Here is a 21890-nt window from a genome sequence, read left to right on the forward strand (position 1 = left end):
TACTGTAAGATGAAGGTGTTGTTGGTAAAACTTTAGAGAATTCAGGTATAAAATCCTGTTTTATTCAGCACCAGTTTGACTCCACCAAAGTGTTAATAAAAGCAAAGGCTATAGAAAAGGAGGAAAATACATTTTTAGCGTTCTACAGTGGTGGAAGAAGTAATAACATCCTTAATTTATCATTTCCATAATGAAAACAAATCCCATGAAAAAAAAAAACAATGAACAAATGGTCCCTCTGACCAAATGATACTGCTTCTCTTTGTAGTTGGAGTCTAATAAAGTGGAGTCTTATGTGAAATAAAACAACAAGCAACACTCATCAATTATTGACATAATAATTCATCACAATGAACACAATGTGAACTAGATTATTTTGAGTCTGTGTCACATTCACCATCCTGCTGCTTTGAGTAGCATTTTAAGTAACATTTAATTAAAGCTAATTGTCCTTCTGGTCAAGAAATGACTTAGACTTCCTAAGATAAACTTAATGCATATTGTGTTAAACACTTTTTAAAGATTCCTGTTTCTTTAAGTGAGACTTTGAGCAAAAAAAAGGATAATTTTGCAAGATTTCTATTATGTGATTATGTGAAAATGTTATCAGCCAACTGTTACCATAGTTAAATATTAAAAGTTATAGTTCTTATTATGAGGAATGCTGTCCTGCAGTTTTGCAGAATATTGGTGTATAAATATAGTTTTCATATCGTTGTTGTTTTAGGTTTTATCTTTCTGTTTATAATGTAAATATATTGTGTTGATACATCTTTAGTACTAGTTTGTATTCATAAATGTAATTTATGTTTTACAAATAGTGCAGCATTTCAATACGAAGTCTACTTTAGTCAGCGACAAAAGATGGCATACTTAAATGAAGTCTAATGCCTTAAAGCTTCACCTCTGGAGTCAACACCATGAGGATTCTTTCCTTTCTAAGAGTTTTACATCCTGATCCATTCCTCTAAACTTGTGTATGAAGGCACACACAGACACACAGACACATGCACTTGACTTTCCAAGTTCAAGGTATGGGGGATGTCAGAGTGTGCTCCTAGTGCTACATTATTGATGGAGCATATTACCTTACATCCTCACTCCCCTGGCTGCGCTACAAACAAAGCTTGCTCATGAACTATTTAATGGATGATTTTGAACCAAAAAAATATTTTGCAGATCTGGGCATGCGCTGACCCTGGCTGTCTGAGCCCCCAGGCATCTGATTTCACAGTAGTGAATTAGACTTACCCTGAACTATATTCAGTGGTGAGGTGATGAAAAACCTTCCTATATGCAGTGGGCTATCTATAAAAGCAAATGTGTAAAAGTATGCAGAGGCAGCAGAGTGAGATGGGCCTCGGCTTTTACATTTTGCAAATATTAAGGATTCAAAAAGATGCTATTGCATACTGAATTTGACATTGCTATCAATTTCAAATATATTTACTTTTTTATCTGTTATTTATAATATGATTATTATATGATAATTAAGTAAGACAAAAAAAACACATGTTTCCAAGTACATCCTGTTTACAAAGCACAAAATAGTCCCTTTGACCTCAAGTGTCCAAATGCAGTTCACTCGGTCAAATAAAAGAAAAAAATTCAGAAGCATCACTGATCAATCAAGGTGCCTTGCCAATGATGAGGATGCTCATGAGGAACACCATAATGAAGAAGATCCACATGAAGAATCTGTCCATTACTTTAGCAATCTTCTTCCATTCTGCTCCTTTGGCGCATGTGGCCCTTTGCTCTCGGAAACAGTTGGCGATATACTCGACATTGCGCACGAGCTTGGTGTCCACACCAGGGATGCCGCTGCCATAGCTACAAAACACACAGGGGCCGAATGTAACAGTGGGACCTGGAGGTAGAGGCTTTTTGTCTTCAGGGCAACAGGGAAGCTTTTGGTCTTCGAAGTAACCGGGGACTTTCTGGTCTTCTTTGCAACAGTCGCTTGTTGGGATCTTCCCGTTAGAGCCTTCATATTTGCCAGGTGCAGAGTTGGAGAGGTGGTTCTTCTCCTCTCTGGTGATGTGGTGCTGGGCTCTCACTCTATGGTGCTGTAGCTTAGGGGTCTGGGGTCTGGGGTATTTTGGACTTTTCCAGTCTTGTTTGCTAGCATTGTTCCCTGGTTTACCATTCGCTTGAATGTGGGAGCTGTGGTGCTGGTAACGGACATCATCCTGGGGGGAGTGAAAAGATGAAGAAGAGGACGAGGAGGCAGAGGCGCAGTTCTCACCCACCTCATAAACACAGAAAATCTTGGACATGTAGTCAATGATGAGGACTTTTGCCCAGTGGGGGACTGGTTTAGCCTCGGCACCGCAGAAGTGAATATTCATGATAAAGATGGTGAGAGATGTGGAGGCTGTGACCATGGTCATAGTGGCGATATAGTACTTTCCTGGGAGTCAAATAGAAACGAGATAAAAGACAGGAGAGAAGGTTGCTGTCAGGATTCTAGAGACATGTACTTCTTAACATTTCACTTTTCTTTAGTTGAATACAGTGTATCACAATCCTTCACTGAATTACCCTTTACCCAGAAATGTGTGGTTCAATATAAACTTATATTTCCAGTTCTTCATAGGCACATATTGCTGTAAGCAAAACACTATTGTCAGCATGCTAACATTAGCTAACAAGTTACCTTTGCATCAACATAATGCTGATGTTTAGCAGGTATAATGATGACTATTTTCACCATCACTTGGTGATTGTGTATGCATGCCAATAAGTGACAGTTAATATCAAACACAAAGCGCAGCTGGGACTGTCTATAAAGTCATACATATTTAAATAAAAATATACTGTATGTCTTAGACAAATGGAGCTTCCTGTAAGGTTATGGACCAACAAAGTAAACGCAGGAAATCCTGAGGATATTTCTTTTAAAACCACAACTAACTCTATTTACAGCTCAGATGCTTTTATAATCGTGTTGCTGTGATTCAGGTTTTCAAAATGTCTGAAAAATTCACTTTGATTTCATTGCTTTTCTGCAGCTGAAGACTGGGTTGTGTGAATGTGGTAGGGACATGGGGCCATATTTCAAGCTAAAACAACATTTGAAATGAACAAGGAATTGAAATACTTTAAATAAATTAGGAAAGAGCGGCCCTAATGAGTTGAAAAATATGTTGCTGTGATAACTCATTGGTTATGGACAGATAAGTCGCAACAACCAAGTATTAAACCAACTCCTAGCTTAACATATAGCTACCATTACCTTGGGCGTTGAGTCTTTTCAATTGTATCATGTATCTCTATCAAACAATGGTGTTTGTTAAAAAGTGGTTGAATGCTAATGTCATCTGTCACCTAACGAAGTCTTATTTTTCATTTTAAATGCTGTTTTGAAGCCTGGATGAATGTCCTTCTTTATTTCCACAATTCTAATATTGTCTTTTCAGCTACTGATCAGTTTAGAAGCAGTGAAATCATAAAGATTTGTCAGGTTTTTGGAACTCAGCGATACAACATCATGACAGCATATTAGCCTCCAATCCTGAGCATGACATCAGCAGAAAGACATCCATGTACTGTAAATATGGAGGATTATCGGTGTCATGGTAGAACTGGAGAAAAGTCATAAAGTTTTATTACAATTTGTCTGTTGAGAGATTTCAGTCTAATGCAAATTAAGACCAAACGCCAGATGGTATCACTCATAAAGCCAAACTGCTAGCATAAAAAATCTGTCCCGGTTTTCACATGGTCCCCCCACAAACTCTTACCTATAAGGGGCACACTCTCAGATGGAGGCATGCTCTCAGCCACCATTAGCTGGAACACAGTGAGAGCCAGAAGAACTGTAACTCCGAGGGAAACTTTCTCTCCAGAGTCCGCAGGCAGGTAGAAACCCAGAGGAGCCAAGAAGGAGATGAGGAAGCATGGAAGGAGGAGGTTGAAGATGTAAAAGGAGGAGCGGCGCTGAAGGAGCACTGTGTAGGTAATGTCTGGGTACGGGTCCGAGCAGCAGCCATACATTATTACATTCTTAGTGGCAGGCATGCCATGACACTCCCACTCCACATTCTCCACAAAGTCAGACAGGTCACCGCTGTCCATGCCCATAAATATGTCTACCTGGAAATATGGCAAGAGAATAAGTGTTTTCGGATTTATCAAGCTGTCCAGTCGAGAATGTAATCAGTGAGCATGGTCGCACGTGAACTAACCTGGTTGCCATTGTATGTCCATGAGCCGAACGTCAGTTTACATTCCTGACTGTCAAAGGGGAAGTAGGAGACATCCACCACACAGGAGCTCTTGGTGATGGCAGGAGCATCCCAGGTGATCTCTCCATTGTAGCGCAATCTCACGTTGGTGTCCATCGGTCCTGAGAAATCATCGTCAGCTCTGCAGGAGGATGAAAAGTTAACACAAATTGACCAGCCATATTTGTTATTTGTCTCAGTGTTGGTATAGTCTGTCATTAAAGAAGTGAGCATGGGGCCTCTTTGATTTTAAAGAAACTGTATAACTAAAGGTTTTTGCCTATGTTGATTCTTTTATGTGTGTGTGTGTGTGTGTGTGTGTGTGTGTGTGTGTGTCTCACAGAGGCTTGTTAACTGTGAGGCAGGTGCAACAGATCAGCCAAATACAAAGTCATTTCATCTATAAGGTCCTGTATTTAAACATAGCTGTAAATTAGTCAACATAAATATAACGTGTATGTGTTTGGTTTGTGTGTGTGTGTGTGTGTGTGTGTGTGTGTGTGTATGTGTCTGTGTGTGTGTGTGTGTGTGTGTATCTGTGTGTGTGTGTGTGTGTGTGTGACGTACTGGCGTACTTGTTATAGAGGACGAGGTCGGGCCTCCACACCAGGCTGCTGGGTATGTGGATCACCTCCAGTCCGTCATAGTCTTCTTTATTCCACCTGAGGTAAGCATCATGCCATGTCTGCCGGATCCACAGGTAGGCAATCAGTACCTGGTTCCTCTCATCCTGCAGACACACAAACAGAGCCACTTCAATAAGAATGGAGACACACATTACTACACACACAATACATAGTACATATACTAACAATAGCTTAAAGAGTGATCATTTTCGTCTCCTCTGTGCAGCTCTTTAACTCTCTATGCACATAACACACTTCAGATTATCACAACAGCCGAAATCCAGATCCTTCCGTCAATATCAGGTGGATGAGCAATGCGCAGTGTTGATGGCTCATGGAGATGGGTGGAGTAGGCTTCACAAAAGCACAAGCTCTTTAGGTAATAGGAAACTCCAACACACATGCTCATTTGTTATCGGGCTCTGTCCTCTCAAAACTAACAAACTGACAGCCTGGTGTCAGAGGCAAAGCTGTATTATGTATTCAACCGCGCACAGCAAACTCACGTGCACAAAACAAGTGCTTATTCACTGTGGGGTGGCACAGCACTGAACCCGAACAGGAACCTGAGACAGCTGAGTAACAGTAAGCTGGTCCTGTACAGCAGGAGGCCTGTCAGTAATATACTTCAGCACTCTCTGCTTTTGGTGATGATATATCTCCAGATATAGTTTGAAGAGGACATATTATACTCCTTTTCCACCTTTTCAAAGAATCTCCTGTGGTCTAAATGAAACATCTGTGCGGTTCATTGGTCAAAATATAACATGAATCAAGCACCAGAGGAGGTTTGTGACCCTGTATAAACCAGCTCTGTCAGAACGCTCCGTTTTGGTGTGTGTGTCTCTTTAAATGCAATGAGCCCCCCCCTGAGTTTTCCCGGTAGACATCACTCCTTCACTAGCAGGAATAAAAATGGTGGACCTGCGCAAAAGTTTTGCTCTAGGCTGGGGGTGGAGTCCATGGGTGGAGATACCAGGGGAGGGGAGGGTATTTTTTTTTTACCAGAATCCCACTGTGATGTCAAAAGTTGAGTAAATTTTGAAACTGAGCATTTTTCTTTGTGTTGTAAGACTTATGCAGACCACAAACAAAGGACTGGGTGGGTTTATTTCAAATTTTGTGGGACGGCAGACATTCAGGTTACCCAAATATATGTTCAAAAACACTGTAAAAGTGGATTTTTCATAATATGTCCCCTTTAATATTCTGGAGATACACATACCTTTATAAGCGGACAGTCCTCTGGTTTGGTTTAGCGGAATGTGTTTTCTTTTGGTCAAGATGTAACAATAAAACACTATTGTTAAAATGAAACGTAGCGAGAGTTTAGATGGTATAAACATTGTTACCCACCATGTCTTTGATCTGAGAGAGGGTGATCTGTAAGGTGACGTTGAGCGCTCTGTCTGTGTCCTCCACAGGACGCAGTGCGCTGGAATAACTCTCCATCAAATCGTTCAGGAGCTTGTGGGCGAATTGACCCTGAGCTGAATGAGCCACTGACGGGGAGATGGGGTCATTAGTCATTGTGACACACAAACATATGACTTTCAAACACAGTTTAATATACCAGTGCTTATCATAAAAGTACACCAATATTCTAAATAAGTGGCAAACAATGCAAGACTATTTTATTATTACCTTATAATGTAAAACTATTGTTGGATTTATTTCTTTTGTTTAAAAAAAATATTGTAGGAATAACTTGTTGTTTGAACATTAAAATGATTCCCCGTGAATCCTTAAGAGAAAGCCCCAGTCTTTAAAAGTTTCCTGCTGTTCAGGCCCTTTAATTATAATATTTATATATCAACAATTTAACACTTTCACAAAAGTCATTTGATTCTTTCAATAGTTTTGAGACAAAAATTTAAAAATGCCAAAAAAGTAAACATCAAAGTTAGTTAGAAAGTGGTTGTTAAATATATAGATTAAAATGCTGAGTGTTTCGTATAACGCACCAAGCAACATGTTTGATACACCTCGTATCAAAAAAGCATGTAGGACCTCTTTAAATCATCAAAAAAAAATAGCATATTAATGTTTTTTTTGTCCGCATGCCGGTTCTGTCTGACTCACCTTCGGGGAGAAGCATCGCCAGACAGATTATTGGAATCATCTTGAGCACTTTAAAATAAAGTCAAAGAGAACTCTGATCAGTAACTATCAGTCCTTAAGGTTTCTCCGTTATCAGGCCTACAGTACATGATGCCCGTTCAACCCCAATTGAACTCAGTTGCAGATAGCAGGGCACCGTTTCATCCGGTCGTCCTCTCGGTCAGGCAGCTCTTAAAGCTTGGCAGGAGAGGATTCAGGTCTGCAGACTGCGACACGGAATAAAACTCCGACTATCACATAACAGCATCAGACTGAGAGAAACAGGATAATCATGAGCCATCGCCTCACCACACACTGGTCCACGCACCTGTCAATCAAACGACTGCACACAGGTGGGCCGCGGGCCTGTTGAATATCAGGAATGGTAGGAGGAGGAGGAGGAGGAGGAGAAAAGATGGAGGGGTAAATAACTCAGTTCAATACGAACTGCCTGGTTCCTATTGTGTCTCAGGTGTTAGATAGGGAAATCAATAAAAGATAATTTACCTAATCTGTCAGCCTAATTACAAAGTGACAGAAAAAAAGAATTTCAATTTTAGCCAGCTTAAGGCACCTTCCCTAAAAAGTAGTTAAAGTTGAATATAAACAAGTTTTAGTCCTAGAGAAAGTACAATCATTTCCTTGAGTTTTATTAAATACAGCATGTTTTTCTAGGCTTTGAACAGATTAAGCTGTTTTAAAAAAAAACAACACAGGTAACTTTTCCCTTTGTTCCTTGCTTTGTATATCTACATTCTCTGGGCCCTCTATGACATATGGAAAGGGGAATTATGGATTTATGAAGAAAAAAATGACAACAGGTGTACAGTACATTGCACTGCACGTACATTGCATATTACCCAACAACAGTTGCATAGTACTGAAGTATAATTAAGAACCTTAGTAACATCAATATATACCACTTTATCCATACTGTTGCATCACATATTGAATAATTCCCAACAGCAGCATGTGTGACTTCTTTGTCAGACTATGAAAATAAAACCATAGTAGCATGGTCGGAACAAAGTGCATCCAAGAAGGTATGAGGTGGAGGAGTCATTAACGACGATACAATACGTTCATTTGATTGAATTTGTAGTCTAATGTTTCCTGCCCTGTGTAGAGCAGTCCTCTGCACCGGGATGCTTGGAGGAGTTTCAGATGGAAGATAAACTAGAGGTGTAAGCCAACATCCAGTAGAGGGATACAAAACGAGCTTTTGTCTCACAGAGGCTTGTTAACTGTGAGGCAGGTGCAACAGATCAGCCAAATACAAAGTGATTTCATCTATAAGGTCATGTATTTAAACATAGCTGTAAATTAGTCAACATAAATGTGTTTGGTGTGTGTGTGTGTGTGTATGCGGGTTGGAATGCAGTGTTCAGATTAATGCCAGGGTTTCTTGGAGAGGTTCAGCCCAGCACACCATGCTATCAAGCAGGCCATCTGTCTGTTGTTCATTCTCAGTGTGCTCAACTGTAAGGTGATGTGAACATTATGAGCTGTGCCTGTGTCACCTTCTTTTAGTGGCTCTAAATGCAGTATGAAAGTGTGTTTGCTAAACAGAGAAACCGTACGCAACAGCAGTGCAGTCCTGCTGTATCTGTCCAAAGTACTAGTGTACAGTAAAGCTGACCTGCAACATATACATCATCTAATCTTCTGTTCTCCTGCACGCACATTCCTCTTCTAAATTGGCCTTCTTGCTCCATTTTCACGGTCAATCTTATTCTCCATAGGTTGAATTTCTGTTGATCTTAGACCATTCATCCTCTCCCTAGTCTTTATTTAAATGTATGCAAAACCACACTTGTTATGAAGAGAAATTCTCTCGCCATGATTAAACTCATTACACCTGACTGAGACAAACTCATCGATCGTCACATTGTAAAATGTATCTTTCTTTTGTTGTATTTCTTGGAGGGGGAAAAAATCCCAGCTGAGAATAATCACACAGATCTGTAAAGACAGGTCACAGAAAGGAGAGATAGTTTTAATTTACACAGACTTTAATATCTTTATTTACAGATGAATCATTTTGACATATTTGTCCATTGGCATCATTAAGATGCTGCAATATTTTTCAAACTTGTTATGAACTATTTCCATCCAGACTTATATGACAGGTTGTGTTACTGCTGACATGGTTGTTTTGTTTTGTTTTTCTCTCTGTTTAAAAACAAGAATCGAGATGTATTCCTGCAGGAGGCCAAAACAAATATTTGTTTTCTAAATATGAAGAAAGGGACAGATGAAAGAACTGTGTGAAGAAAAGGTGAGGGGATGGGCGCTGGAGTTTGCTGCAAGAGCTTTGTGGTCATCTGACAGTTAATGTGGGGGAATGGCCTAACAAAAATCAGTATGTGTTCTGTGTAAACACCTTAGGGACACTTGATGAGCTGGTTTCCAGAACTGGGAATGAGCCTCATCTTAATCTGTGTCTGAATGAAACTGATCTTTGAATTAATGAACGCGCTCCTTTATCCACCCCAAAAACCCCGCGAGGGAATAACAAAAAGGATTCAACGCTTCCTAAAATATTTCTTCACAGCTCATCTTACTTTTTATGTTTGTTATTTATAAATTAGAAGAAAAGATAGCTGGAGACACAAAGAAAATAATGTTCTTTGCCAAGGACTTGGCTCAAACTCTGTTCAGAAAACAGGCCAAAAAGTGTGTTAAAATCATGACCAAATCCGAAAGAGCCTCCAAGAATGGCTTTACTCTCTCCTGCTGAAGTTTTCAAAAATGAAAAAGGTAATGCACTGCATAGGCAAGGATAAGTCACTGACAGCCGCTTCTAGGACGCAGCCCAAAAGCTAGGGGGGCTAGCTAGCGTGGGCGGGGTCTAAAGTCTGGAATTCGCTTTAAATGGGGGCAAGATGTGTGTGAAACACCTGATTGTAGCACTGAGTGGAATGTTGAATGAACCAAAAGAAACCAAAGATAAGAGCTCACAGAGCAACAGATTGTATGGTACACAGAGTGTGGTACAGCAGAGATGATGAGCAGGGAGGAGAGATGCCACACAGAGGGGATGAAAGGAACGGGGGTGGGGGGTAATTGTGGAGGTGAGAAGAGGATAAGTCGACTTGAAATTGCAGGAAATTTGGAGGACAGAGGGTGTGTATCTGTGATGGGGGGGGGGGGGGGGATCAAGAGAAAGATGAAGACTGAGTCAAGATTCAGTTACTGAGCAGTAGCTCTGTTGCTGTCTCCACGTCCCAGGATTTTGACGACAACGCCACTATTACTGCATTCTGGGAAAGAAACAAGGAACACACTATCAGTTTAATTCTACAGCAGAATTCAACAGAAATAGGCAAAAGTATTCAAGAGATTCTTACTTTTTCAAAGCCCATGGAACAGAGTTTGTCTATTTTACGTGTGTACTCCGGACTGGAGACAGGAGCGCCTGCGTAAACATGAGACCAGAGCCTCGCTGTCTGTTTGAACATCTCGGGGTTCTGCTTGTACTGTGGGATGAACAAAAGTGGAAAACTACAGTTACGCTGTCTAACAAACATTGTTTTTTCTGCTTTGTTTACATACCCTGGGACATATGGGCCTAAGAGCTGAAAAGTAGTGCACTTAAGACCATGTTTACCATTTTGAAAAATATGTGGCTTCAAAACAGGTTTCCTACAAAGTTAGTCAATTAAGTAAACTTTAGGGGTTCATGCAACATTGAGAGACAAAGAAAAGAGCAAGTGCTGCGTAGCTTTCTTTTTTCCATGCTGGGTTTTCATTCTTTAAATGTAATGTAGGTATGGCTACAAGTTTTTGGTCAGAATGATTGATTTTGAATCAATATTGAGATCTTGATTATTTATTCATTATAGGTAGTTTAGGTACTATTTTTTCGTTTTGTTTATGGCATATTTTAAAAACATGTATCCCGCTACTCAACTATTGACAGGGCTGGACTGGGACAAAAAAATCTGCCCTGGCTTTTTTGGTCTGCAATGGCCCCAAACAATTTGCCAAACATAATCCAACAACAGCCTCCTACTGTAAGATGACATGATAGTCATTGGAGTGATTCTCTCTGCAACTACATCCCCACCCCGATGCAAACCACCTCTGGGTTGACCATATTCAACACGTGTGTGTGTGTATGTGTAGAGAATAGAACTGGAGGGAAACAATTTAAGCAGAATAAAGTTTGATCGTGGGAAGGCCAAGATTGTGATTGTGATTAAATTCCATGTGCAGGCTTAAATGCAGGTGTAGATTTTCTGGCAACTAAAGCTTTAAGCATTAAAATTGAGCTACTTCATTTCATAAAAGTTATGATGCAAAACGACAACTAGACTGATCAAATATAGTTAAAGTTGATTGGTCATGATGTGTTTTCACTGGTGCTAAAGAATACTGAAAGGTACAACATTTTCCAAACTTAGAAACTAATCTATACAGCTGATAAAATACCCCCCCCCCCCCCCTCGCTGTATCTTATCCAACCTTATTCTATTCCTCTGAGTATGTTTGATCAAGCTGTGGGCTGATAGGTTACAGATGACTGTTACTACACTGTGAGTAATTGATAGTATGTAGGTGTTACAATGTGTCCAATAGAGTAGGGCAAACAGCCACACTTACTGCCTACACACGATATTTCACAACATGTCTTTACAAACTCTGCAAAGAACATTGCTTCACGTGTGACCATGTACGTGTGTAAAGCACAAAAAAATGCGTCACCTATGTTGAGGCATTTAAGGTTAGTTCAGAGTCATGCAGAAGTGAGTCAGACCAATACTGTACATACGAGTTAAAGAGGGAGCTCACATTTTTCAACTACTTTCACACTATTTTATGTTATTTAAGACAAATAACACAATATAAGGAGATTATTTAACTCTAAATAAAATTGCATGCCCCTCCCATCTCTTACACTGTTGGAGCCAGTTGTTTAAGATGGATATCACGGTACTGCAATGAGTGTATGTCCTATTACCATTGTTTAGGCATACATGTCAATGAAGAAAAAAATAAGTGAGAGGACCTTCTCATCTTAAACAGCAGACTGCAGATACAACTTATTTGTTTGCAGATAACCTGTTGGTTGTTTTTCCATAAAATATATAATATTTTGAAAGAAAGGGTAATAGAATTAAACACGGTCAGGAACAGGAGCAAAACAAAACATTTAGGAAGCACTTTTCTACAATTATCAAATGATTATCAAATAGTTGCCAAATAATTTTCTGTCATCATTTTCAGCTCTGCAGAAGTCCATCAACAAGACCCAGCCTCCAGCCGAAATGTAAGAAGGAGTATGCAGGAGCAAGTACTAAATCATACTGATACAACTGAGTAACATTTTTGATCCAATCTGTCATGATGTTACAGTACTTCAGTTATTAGAACTGGTACTTACAGAGCGTATTAACATGTTTATGCATTAGTGGTGTAGATATGATACAGGTGGATGAACTCACTGGTCATTCTATTACAATTTGTCTATAACAGTCATTTACTTAAACCTCTTTAATTCCTACATTAGAAGAGTTCCTGTATCTTAAACGCTGTCATTAGATGTTTGTTACTAATTGTATTTAAAGTTTTCACATCCTGAAGGCATTTGGCTAGATCATAGAACTGCAAAAAACACATGCGTAGATATCTAGTGTCAGATGGCAAGCTTTACAAAAACACAAGCATACAATATGTTGCTCTACTGTTCAATCATGAATAAACATCTACAGCCACAATCAAAACATAAACAAAGATGCACCCACCTGATTGGCTACCACAGCGTCTTGTGGATCATCTGGTTCTGCAGCTGCCAATAAGGCTTGTAGTGACAAGAGGACCGTCCTCAGTGTCATCGCTGCCGCCCTACAAGAGCACACAGGGGACTGTTTAGTGGAGCAACAAAGACATTTACATTTTCCTCATGGACTCCTTTAGTCATGTTTCCACCATTTGTAGTTTTGCATTTGAGAGATTTTATGTTCAGTATTAAGGAGGACAGTGTAAGGTTCAAATGCCTGAACAAAATAATCATCTTCTAAAATGATGGGATTAATAACACAATGACATGTGTGTTTATCATCAGACTTAATCATTGATTTGATTTATAGCACATGCGTTTTATATTGGATCAATACACACAAGCTATAAACTCAGGAATACAGTTGAAATCACTGCATAGACGACTGTGTTGTTATCAAACACGAGTGTAGGTGTGTTGGGTGAGGTATGTCAGGAATGCCGGCACACATTTACTCACCACTGGTCTTTGAGAATGTCCAGGCATATTGCACCTGTGACTGAGCTTATGTTGGGATGCCAGATCTTTGTGATAAACCGCACCTGAGAGATTTAATGAATATAAGGCAAATCAAATCATTAGAACGAAAAGCTTCTGACGTCCATGTTTTTGTGAATGTGACTAAAAAATAAACAAATTTCTACCTTGGGTGGATTGAATGGATACGTCTCTGGAATTTTAATTTCTAGTTGATATTTACCGCCTGGAAGAAATGAAGAGGTTTTCGTAATTATCCAACATGCTGTAAAAAGACAACTGATCCACATCGTTGGCGAACATTAACAAGAAAGCACTAGAAGCAGTAAGTTTAAGGAGCCTCTTGTAAATAGTGTCAGTGACACTCACTATCAAATAACAAAGTCGTGCAACCATGCATACAGCAGGTAAGCAGACAGGAAGCTTCCTCACCTTCATATGGTGTGTCAGGTGGACCTGCGATCTCCCCTTTGAGCTCTGTGAAGTTCTCATCCACCAAATCCACCGTTATCTGGTTTTTGCTTGTCTGCAAGGATCCAAAGGCAAATAAGCATTTTAACTTCAGTACACAGGCAGACTGCAAAAGTCTTAGGTTAGCTTGCTGTCAAACTCAAACCTGCCTATGCAGCAAAGTTGACCCCCCCCCCCCCCCCTCACCTACCTCCCCGCAGCATTAGCCAAAAGTTGACCTACACTTGTTGCACACATCACATCTACATATAACAGCCCTCTAAAGACAACTTGGAAAGATAGGCAAAATAATGCATATCCCAGGGGGAGATACATGACAGCAGTGATTCAGTAGTTCATGCTCGTCTCCCACATCTATCTCTGCTAACACAGCTAGCCTGGTTACCAAAGAAGGTATGCGAGCCAGCAAGGTTAGCAACACGACACTCAGTTATTTACTGTAATTCTTCCGCAACCTGCTGGCTAACAACTATAAAGCCCTTGTCTTTTACTTCCCCCCGCCCCCGCACATGGTTTATATTCACACACACACACGTAGCTCTGGTAATTCTTTGTGAAGCCTGATTAGTTATGTCTGACACTGTTAGCCACAGCTAGCAGCTCGGTGCTCATTAAAGCTGTCAGCTGAGCACAGCGACGCGTCATCCACATTCAGACTCACACAAGAAAAGATTAAACAAGTATAGCTGTTTCACGACACGACACATGTCACAACTTACCTCTTCGCTTTTAATCACCTCCTTGAATTCCCGTTTGATCCTCTGAACTGCGATGTTGGCCATGGTTTCCCCCCGTGTTACCGTCCGACTTGGGGCCTCGTCGCCGTCCGTCCGACCTGACTATCGTCGGCTAGCTTGTTTTGCTTTCAGTATCTCGGCACTTTTTAGGATACAACCGGGGGGGGAAGAAAATAAAAACAACAAGCTGTGACGTTGTTCACCGGTTTTCCGTCGGTCCCTCTCGTTGATGCGACGTTTTGTACATTAAAAAAAAAGCTCAACATGGATGTATCATCTCAAAATACCATCACAATGGTTGATGGTACTGAAACATTTTAATACCAAACTGCATGCAGTCTGGAGGAGAGGGGCGTCACGTGATCTGTATTGCCATCACAAACGACTTCTCCTATTGGTCGATCAGTTCATACAGCGAAAGTGTATCATTATTATTACGGTATTATTGTTATTACGTCAGTTATCGTAACAAGATATAATAGGTTAAATCAAATAAGATTAAATAAATTAAATAAATTAAATAAATTAAATAAATTAAATAAAAATGTACAATTATCCCATCTTCCCAAGGGACACGAATAAATATATGCTTTAGTGCACACCCTTTTTTGGATTTGTGTCAAAAAGCAATATTCTGCTTTTTTTTCAAAATTAAATTGAAGAGTTTTTTACGAGGTTAAATACCATAATCAGGATCCAGAAGGTATCAAAGAATTCATTAATCTTTTCGAGCAAATCATGATTTTTTAAAGTGGCCCCTTTTCCAAGTTTTGTCGAAGGGGGGGGGACGTCCATAGTCGCTGACTATGAAAGCCCTGCTCTGAGATTTTGTTGGACAAAACTGTTCTGGGGTTAAAAGGTTTTACATGCAGACAGTCATGTAAATATTAATAGCCAGCTTCCTTCTTTCCATTGCTGCAGTCCCCTTACGTCATCAGTCACAGTTTTTGAAGTCTTGTAAGGACAAAGATTAGTTAAAAGAAAACCCTTTCCTAATAAGTGGCAACAAAATCCTAGGACAAGCTCTTTGGAAAAACAATGAACATATAGGAACTATATATATAGCCAGATGTTGGGAGACTGAGACCATTGCAACAATGATGTCGGCTTCTTTATGTAAACTTGTTTCAATGGCACACAGTCACAACACTACCTTAATAAATACACATAATACACATAATTTAATACACATAAAGACATCGATGGTTTATTTTTTTGTTCTGTGACGCTAGGGGGCATCATTGTCACAGAAGATGCACACATGCACTCATACCATGAGCTATCTATTCTGGAAACCACTTACAGTTACAGTTCAATGCTGTTTTGGTGCAAACAACCATATGTTATTAACTTAAAACTACATGAAGTAGGCCTACATGTTAGCCAAATCCTCACTGAATAACTTTATTATACACTAATCACAATATTGACATATTTTCTTCATAAAAAGGGGTATTTTGTATTCAGTAAATCTATTGCCAGCTCAGGGTTATTTATGTGTTGAAACATGCTGGCATAATAGCTTTTACAATTTTTGTTCCCATTCATTTAAATAACCTTTCATCACAGTTAAATGGATGTGGGTGCTTAATCTGAACAATAACTGTTCGTAAACTGATCACTAAAAGGAAACAGTCATAGATCAATAATCTTCTCTAACAATGATCCACCATGTTTTTTCTGCTTCACAAACAGTTAATGTCGCTACAGTTTGTACTTAACAGGCCGACATGAGCACACAGTGACTCTTTCCCTCCTCTTGATTATTCTGTTCACCCCCCTGACTCTTTGGTTTCTTTTGGTGATGATGACAAAGATGACAAGTGCTATGAACATAACAGATGTTATTAGGAGGCAGCCTCCAAACACCAGCATTGCTTTGTTCTCGAACATCCACGCACAAACAGAGCAAGGTTCCTGCAGCGCACTCAGTCCGCAGGTCTGTTTGGTGTTATCCTCAGGGAAACCTCCTTGAGTGATGATTTCTCTGTAGACAGCGATGGAGGCTTTAGCTTTGGAGTGGTGGTGCTTAGAGGTGAAGAGGCCAAACTGGGGGACATGTCGGTCTTGCAGTTTCCACACAAAGAAGCCCTGCAGGTTTACTCCATCTAACTGGCGAGCTTCAGTGAGAAACAAAGAGGGGTACAACTTAAGACTCAATAAATCCTTCTACAGTTTAAGCAATGAAAGCAAAAAGAAAGCCTATGTACAGTATGTGCAAGTACAGGTCAGCTTATGGCAATAAAATGCAAGGTATGAACTTGGAGTGCTGTTACTGTAAAATGTGTTTTCCCTTCACTCATCTCTCTTTTATGATTTTCATGATTTCGCATTAAGTCCAGTTTTATAACAGGATCCATCATAGTACTAAAACCTGTATTGCCTGTGTACTCAACATGTCTGTGCAGAGGTCTATTTTGTTCCCACTGAAAATATATGGTTCAAACGATTCTTAATTGCAGAGGAACATTTCATATCAGAATCAGAATTGGTTATCGCAAAGAAGGTTTTCACACAGATTATTTTGTATTGGTGTTTGGTGCATACAGTTAAACTAGGCAATAGAGTCAAATTTAAGACATGTTCTGATTCTATATTTTCATACTGATACTCATTTTGTGATTCCTAGGCTTAAGTTTTGGCCCTCAAGATAGCAGTGTAATGGAAAAACAGACTGACTGTTGCTGGCTTGACAGAAATGTATAGCTCCACACTGTGGTGTTTGTTATTGTCAATGGTGTACTTATAGTGGTATCAGTTCCTGAACACCTAAAAAAAATGGGAGCTAAAGTGAAAAACAATTCTGCTACCATCAAGAAACTTAGATGAACAAATATGGAGCTACATTTGATCAATACACCGCTCTTTCTTTGTTTCAAATATTGTGAGATTGATGAGTGATCATATGAATCTGAATGTCCCACCTTTAAGCGCCTCCTGCAGGTAACTCCTGAGAAAGTGTTGCCTGAGTTTGTCCTCAACAGGAGCTTGGTCATCCACCCCACTGGCTGTGACAATGATAGGCAGAGCCACTCCATATCTCTGGCTCACCCAATTCAGGATCTTCCTCAAGCCCCAGGGTACAAGAGCCTGCCCCAGACCAGAGGAGGGCCAGGTTGGATCAGAGAGGGTCAAACAGCCATGATCAGGGGGTTGTTTGTGCGGAATTTTAGCTTGTGTGTGGGGATATGGAGAGACCAAACGGGTAGTAAAATGATTCAGTGCGATAAAACTTAACGTCCCTCTCAGCTCCTCTCTTTCGGCCTCAGTAAAACTTGGAAGAGGAGATCCGGGGAGGCCCATCACTCTGGCTCTCTCCTCCAGGTAGGCCCTAATTTCTTGTGGGTAGTCCCCCTTGTGATGCTCCTCCTTATTTCTAGTTCCCAGCAATGGGTCTAAAAAGCGACCAATTTCAAACAAAAGGAATCTCTGTGCAGCTGCTGAATGTGAGTCCAGGAAGGAGTTTGCAGCTTCAGCCCAGTCGGCATGTAAAGCGAGTGACACCTTTGCTCCTTGGTGACTTAAAAACTCCCGCTCATACAGTCTCCATGCTTTTGCATGGGCCAGCAGCAGGTGATGAGCTGCCTGATGCTTCTCTTTCTCACCTGAATAAACATCTACCAGTCTGTTTGGCTCATTGACAGTGATCCAATAAGGAACCCAGGACCCAAGCTGCTGGTAACACAGAGCTGCATATTCCTGAAAAGCCTCTACTGTGCTGTAGTTGAGCCAACCACCAGAGGCATGCAGAGGCCCAGGCAAGCCCAGATTTGGAGCTCTGTGTGTGGGGTAGTAGAGGATTAGGACAGTCTTTAGGTCCCGCTTCTTGAGCTCTTTGAGGACACAGCGGTAGTACCTTCAACGAATTGAAAAAATGGTTATAGAATCAAGATTTAATGTGTATTGGTTATAAGAAAGACTAAATCAGATATCTTTAAATGTTTCAATTACAATGAAACTGAGAAAAAGTGACAGTCCATGTTTTTTTTTTCTCACCTCAGAGCTTCCATGTTCACATTGGAAATGTCTCCCTGGGGTAATATCAGAGACCAGTTAAGGGCAAAGCGGTAGTGAGATGCCTCTGTGGACGCAAACAGGTTAAGATGACCACGTATAGCCAGGTAGTCAGTGCACTGGGCTGGTTTGGTCTGCATCGTCACACCAGGGACTGGATGCAATGAATTGTCCCCAGTAAGGTTCCAGCGGTAGAGATGTGGGTCAGTAAACTGTGGTGAGAAAGGGTAGAAGTGGACCTACAATAACACACAGGGGGGAAAAATGTATTTCATAGTCAATATAGCTGATAGTTTGGCATTTGTTTGCTTCTCACATTTCAATGTAGTCTCTCTTTCTTACCTGTAAAGTGGAGTCAGCGATTCCCCAGTGAAATTCACAGGGGAAACGTCCTTGTAACTCTCTGGAGGTTTTGTCATTGGGAAAGCCGTTGTCAGTGATAACATTTTTGTAGTACTGAGCAGAGGTTTTTGGAGTCCTTGTTCGGTTTAGCTGGCTGAAGTCAATGTAGAAAAGGCCACGTCTTACAGTGAAGCCATAATTCCACTCAAATCCATCCACTAATGACCAGGCACTGTAGCTGAACACGTTCACACCATCCAACTTGATAGCTTTAAAAGAAAAACACAGACTTTAAAAGCAGAATTTTTGTTTTCTGAACCTCATCTTTTCATTACCGTCTTCATTACCTTGCAGAACCTGGTTGACAAACCTCTTCATCAAGTAAATGGCTACTGTGTCCTCTCTTCCCACACTGCTTTCAGAAAACCAGCCTCCCTCTGCCACCATCACCCTCGGGTCCCCATACTCCAGCTTTATCCAGCCCAGTATGCGCCTCAGGTCCGGGGAAACAGTCTGCCCATACTGTACCAGGCCTCGGCCCAGACGGAAGTTGTTGGGCCCAAAGGACAAAGCAAAGAAGTCAGTTGTTTTCTGCACCCAGAGCTTCTCCTCGGGGGAGAAAGAAGGCAGGAGGGCCCCGTGTTTTATTTTCAAAGAGGGTGGGTAGTCCCCATCACCAAAGATGGGGTTGGCAAACCAGCCAAGGACGGCCTCTATGGACTGCTGGCAAAACTCGATGTTATCAACTGTGGATTTTCCTCTTTGAGGCTCAACCCAGTGAGTTCCCAAAACAATGGATACTTGGCCTCTCTGAGTTGGACGGAAGTGGGTGTTGTAGGTGTGCCATGCTTTGGCGTGGGCCTTAGAATCACAGACACAGTTTCATGATGCAGTGTAGTCTAATACTTAATCACAATCAAACAGTCAGATTAAAGAAATAAACGCAGAGACAAATGAGGCATTTTCCATTGTGGAGGTTAAAGGGTCATTATAAGTATATTAAGCACCCACCAGGGACTTGAGCTGTACACACACCACCTGTGCTATGCGGTATAAACATAAGTGATTATCAATGATGCATATCTCCATGACTTCCTGTCACACACTGTCTCCCTCAAGCACAAAAGTGCTGATGTGGTGGACTCTGACCTCAATGTCTGTTTAAGTGTTCTGTTTACCGAACTGTCACAAGCATTGAGGCCGCACCTGTTATATGTAACAATGTAAAACATTCTTATTCCTTTTTTTTAATGAATTGTTTTGGTTTCAACTATACAGTATATGTCAGAGCACTTGTGAAATCTGCATTTGCTTTGCTGTCTTGTGACCTAAAAATCGTTTAAAGGACGCAAACATGAATCGACCATCATCACCTGATATAGCTGCAGAAGTTCAAAGCTCACAGACAGTTTACTCTACATCATATCAGAAATGCAACATTTCCTGCAGAATACTGGCTATATGTAGCTGCAGACTCATTTTAATTGACTGTCTCTGTCTTACTCACCCTGATCAGGTTGTGGGCCACAATGAGTGAGCCAGCAGCACCTCCTGTTTCTCCAGGAGCATGCACACCTGTCCCGTACCCCTGCACAGCCACCAGGTACGGGTTATGCATTGTGAGCCAGATCTTAACACGACTCCCAAATGTGTGAAAACAAAATGCAGCATACTCCTCAAACAGCCCCACCAGTGTGTCATTTCTCCAGCCACCATAGTGTTCCTGTAAGACTTGTGGCAGGTCCCAGTGATGAAGAGTGACAATGGGCTCAATTTTCTTTTCCAGAAGCTTCTCTATGAGGCGGCTGTAATGCTCCACAGCTGCTGGGTTGGCCTGATTCTTTGCATCTCCATCAGGGAAAAGTCTGGGCCAGGAGAGCGAGAAAGAGTATGATATTACTCCCAGATATTCCAGTGCCTCCACATCTTCTTCCCAGCGAGTGTAGCTGTCACTTGCCACATTTGCAGTTTCGGTTGCCAAATCAGTGCCAACAGTTGAGTGGGTGAAATGGTCCCAGATGGATGGGCCTTTACCCTCTTGATCCCAGGCTCCTTCAGTCTGGAAGGCAGACGTTCCTGTCCCCCAAAGGAACCCTGAAGGGAACGTGTCATGGAGGAAAGACTGGTCTTTGTTGAAGGGTTCCAGCTTGGGCTGCTGCCAAATCCTCCTGCCCCCTCCGAGCAAACTAGCAGCTTTATTCACACCACACACCAGAAACAAGAGGCAGATGGATAGAAGCTGACGAGGAGGTGATTGGTGGTGCAGCATACTGACCGAGTCTGTCTTGTTTCAGAAATTCACTTGAAGATGGTGGCTCATTTCAGCCAAAGTAAATGCTGTTGTAAACATCGTAAGTCCTCTTTTGGGAATCTGAGAGATCCATGATGGTTGAGGAAGAAAGCCAACAAGAGAGCAACAACATCTGAAGCATTAAGGTGCTGCAGAATTCATCTGATGACCTGGTCAGACGTCCCTATCTCTCCCTGAGTGTGCTCGTGCTCTCACTCAGCCCCTCCCTACCGCACAATGTTCACACATTCAAAGGTTGATTTATGTCCACACTCGCTTTTACAATATATACTTCTAAGACGTTTCTTGTTAAATTACTGTCACCACATGGTCAATCAGGTACTCTGGATTATACCAAATATCACCCTATTAAAGAGAGATTTAAAAACTCAAATGACACAAATGATATTACTGAACTATTACTGTTAGGACACACACAAACAAATACATACACAGACACACACAGCTATAAACATGCTGCTGGTGGCTGTAAAGAAGGTTCTTGTGTCAATAATTAGCTCGTACTCTGATCTTGGCTCCATAATTTAGAGGAAGTACACACTGTGGACACATACAGGGTTTTTTTTTTGTGTTGAATGAAAACACAGTTCACATTTGAACAGATTTCATTTATTTTTTCAACTTTGCACATATATATTATAAAGAAGAAAAGAAAATACAATGCAGTTGCACAGCTGTTGTTTTACGGACAGAATGACCACATTGATAATCCTATATTTGATCACCAGGTGAGGACAGTGACACCAGCAAATAACAGCTTATTGAATTTAGCTCCACTTGTCGGGTGAGTTATGTTTTCCG

General features: G+C 40.9%; 3 protein-coding genes across 3 annotated transcripts; all 3 read right to left on the minus strand.

The window, feature by feature from the left end:
- Positions 1-40: 40 nt before the first annotated feature.
- LOC109990456 (neuronal acetylcholine receptor subunit alpha-9-II) lies at positions 41-8787 on the minus strand. Its single transcript, XM_065958720.1, has 6 exons — positions 6938-8787; positions 6212-6357; positions 4805-4959; positions 4191-4371; positions 3747-4098; positions 41-2413 (listed from the first exon to the last, which is right to left on the minus strand). Exons 1-6 carry the CDS (start codon positions 6975-6977, stop codon positions 1629-1631), a joined length of 1659 nt encoding a protein of 552 aa, XP_065814792.1. The 5' UTR covers positions 6978-8787; the 3' UTR covers positions 41-1628.
- Positions 8788-8930: 143 nt separating this feature from the next.
- Positions 8931-14777, minus strand: ube2ka (ubiquitin-conjugating enzyme E2Ka (UBC1 homolog, yeast)). Its single transcript, XM_020642668.3, has 7 exons — positions 14405-14777; positions 13647-13740; positions 13382-13440; positions 13197-13279; positions 12703-12802; positions 10306-10434; positions 8931-10218 (listed from the first exon to the last, which is right to left on the minus strand). The coding sequence occupies exons 1-7, from the start codon at positions 14465-14467 to the stop codon at positions 10144-10146; spliced, it is 603 nt and encodes a 200-aa protein (XP_020498324.1). The 5' UTR covers positions 14468-14777; the 3' UTR covers positions 8931-10143.
- A 717-nt stretch (positions 14778-15494) lies between these two features.
- On the minus strand, positions 15495-21486 carry klb (klotho beta). The gene is made up of 6 exons (XM_020642667.3): positions 20286-21486; positions 19126-19639; positions 18779-19047; positions 18419-18675; positions 17347-18278; positions 15495-16542 (listed from the first exon to the last, which is right to left on the minus strand). The coding sequence occupies exons 1-6, from the start codon at positions 21045-21047 to the stop codon at positions 16127-16129; spliced, it is 3150 nt and encodes a 1049-aa protein (XP_020498323.2). The 5' UTR covers positions 21048-21486; the 3' UTR covers positions 15495-16126.
- Positions 21487-21890: the final 404 nt, after the last annotated feature.

The sequence above is a fragment of the Labrus bergylta genome, chromosome 9 (assembly GCF_963930695.1).
Source record: "Labrus bergylta chromosome 9, fLabBer1.1, whole genome shotgun sequence".
Lineage (NCBI taxonomy): Eukaryota > Metazoa > Chordata > Actinopteri > Labriformes > Labridae > Labrus > Labrus bergylta.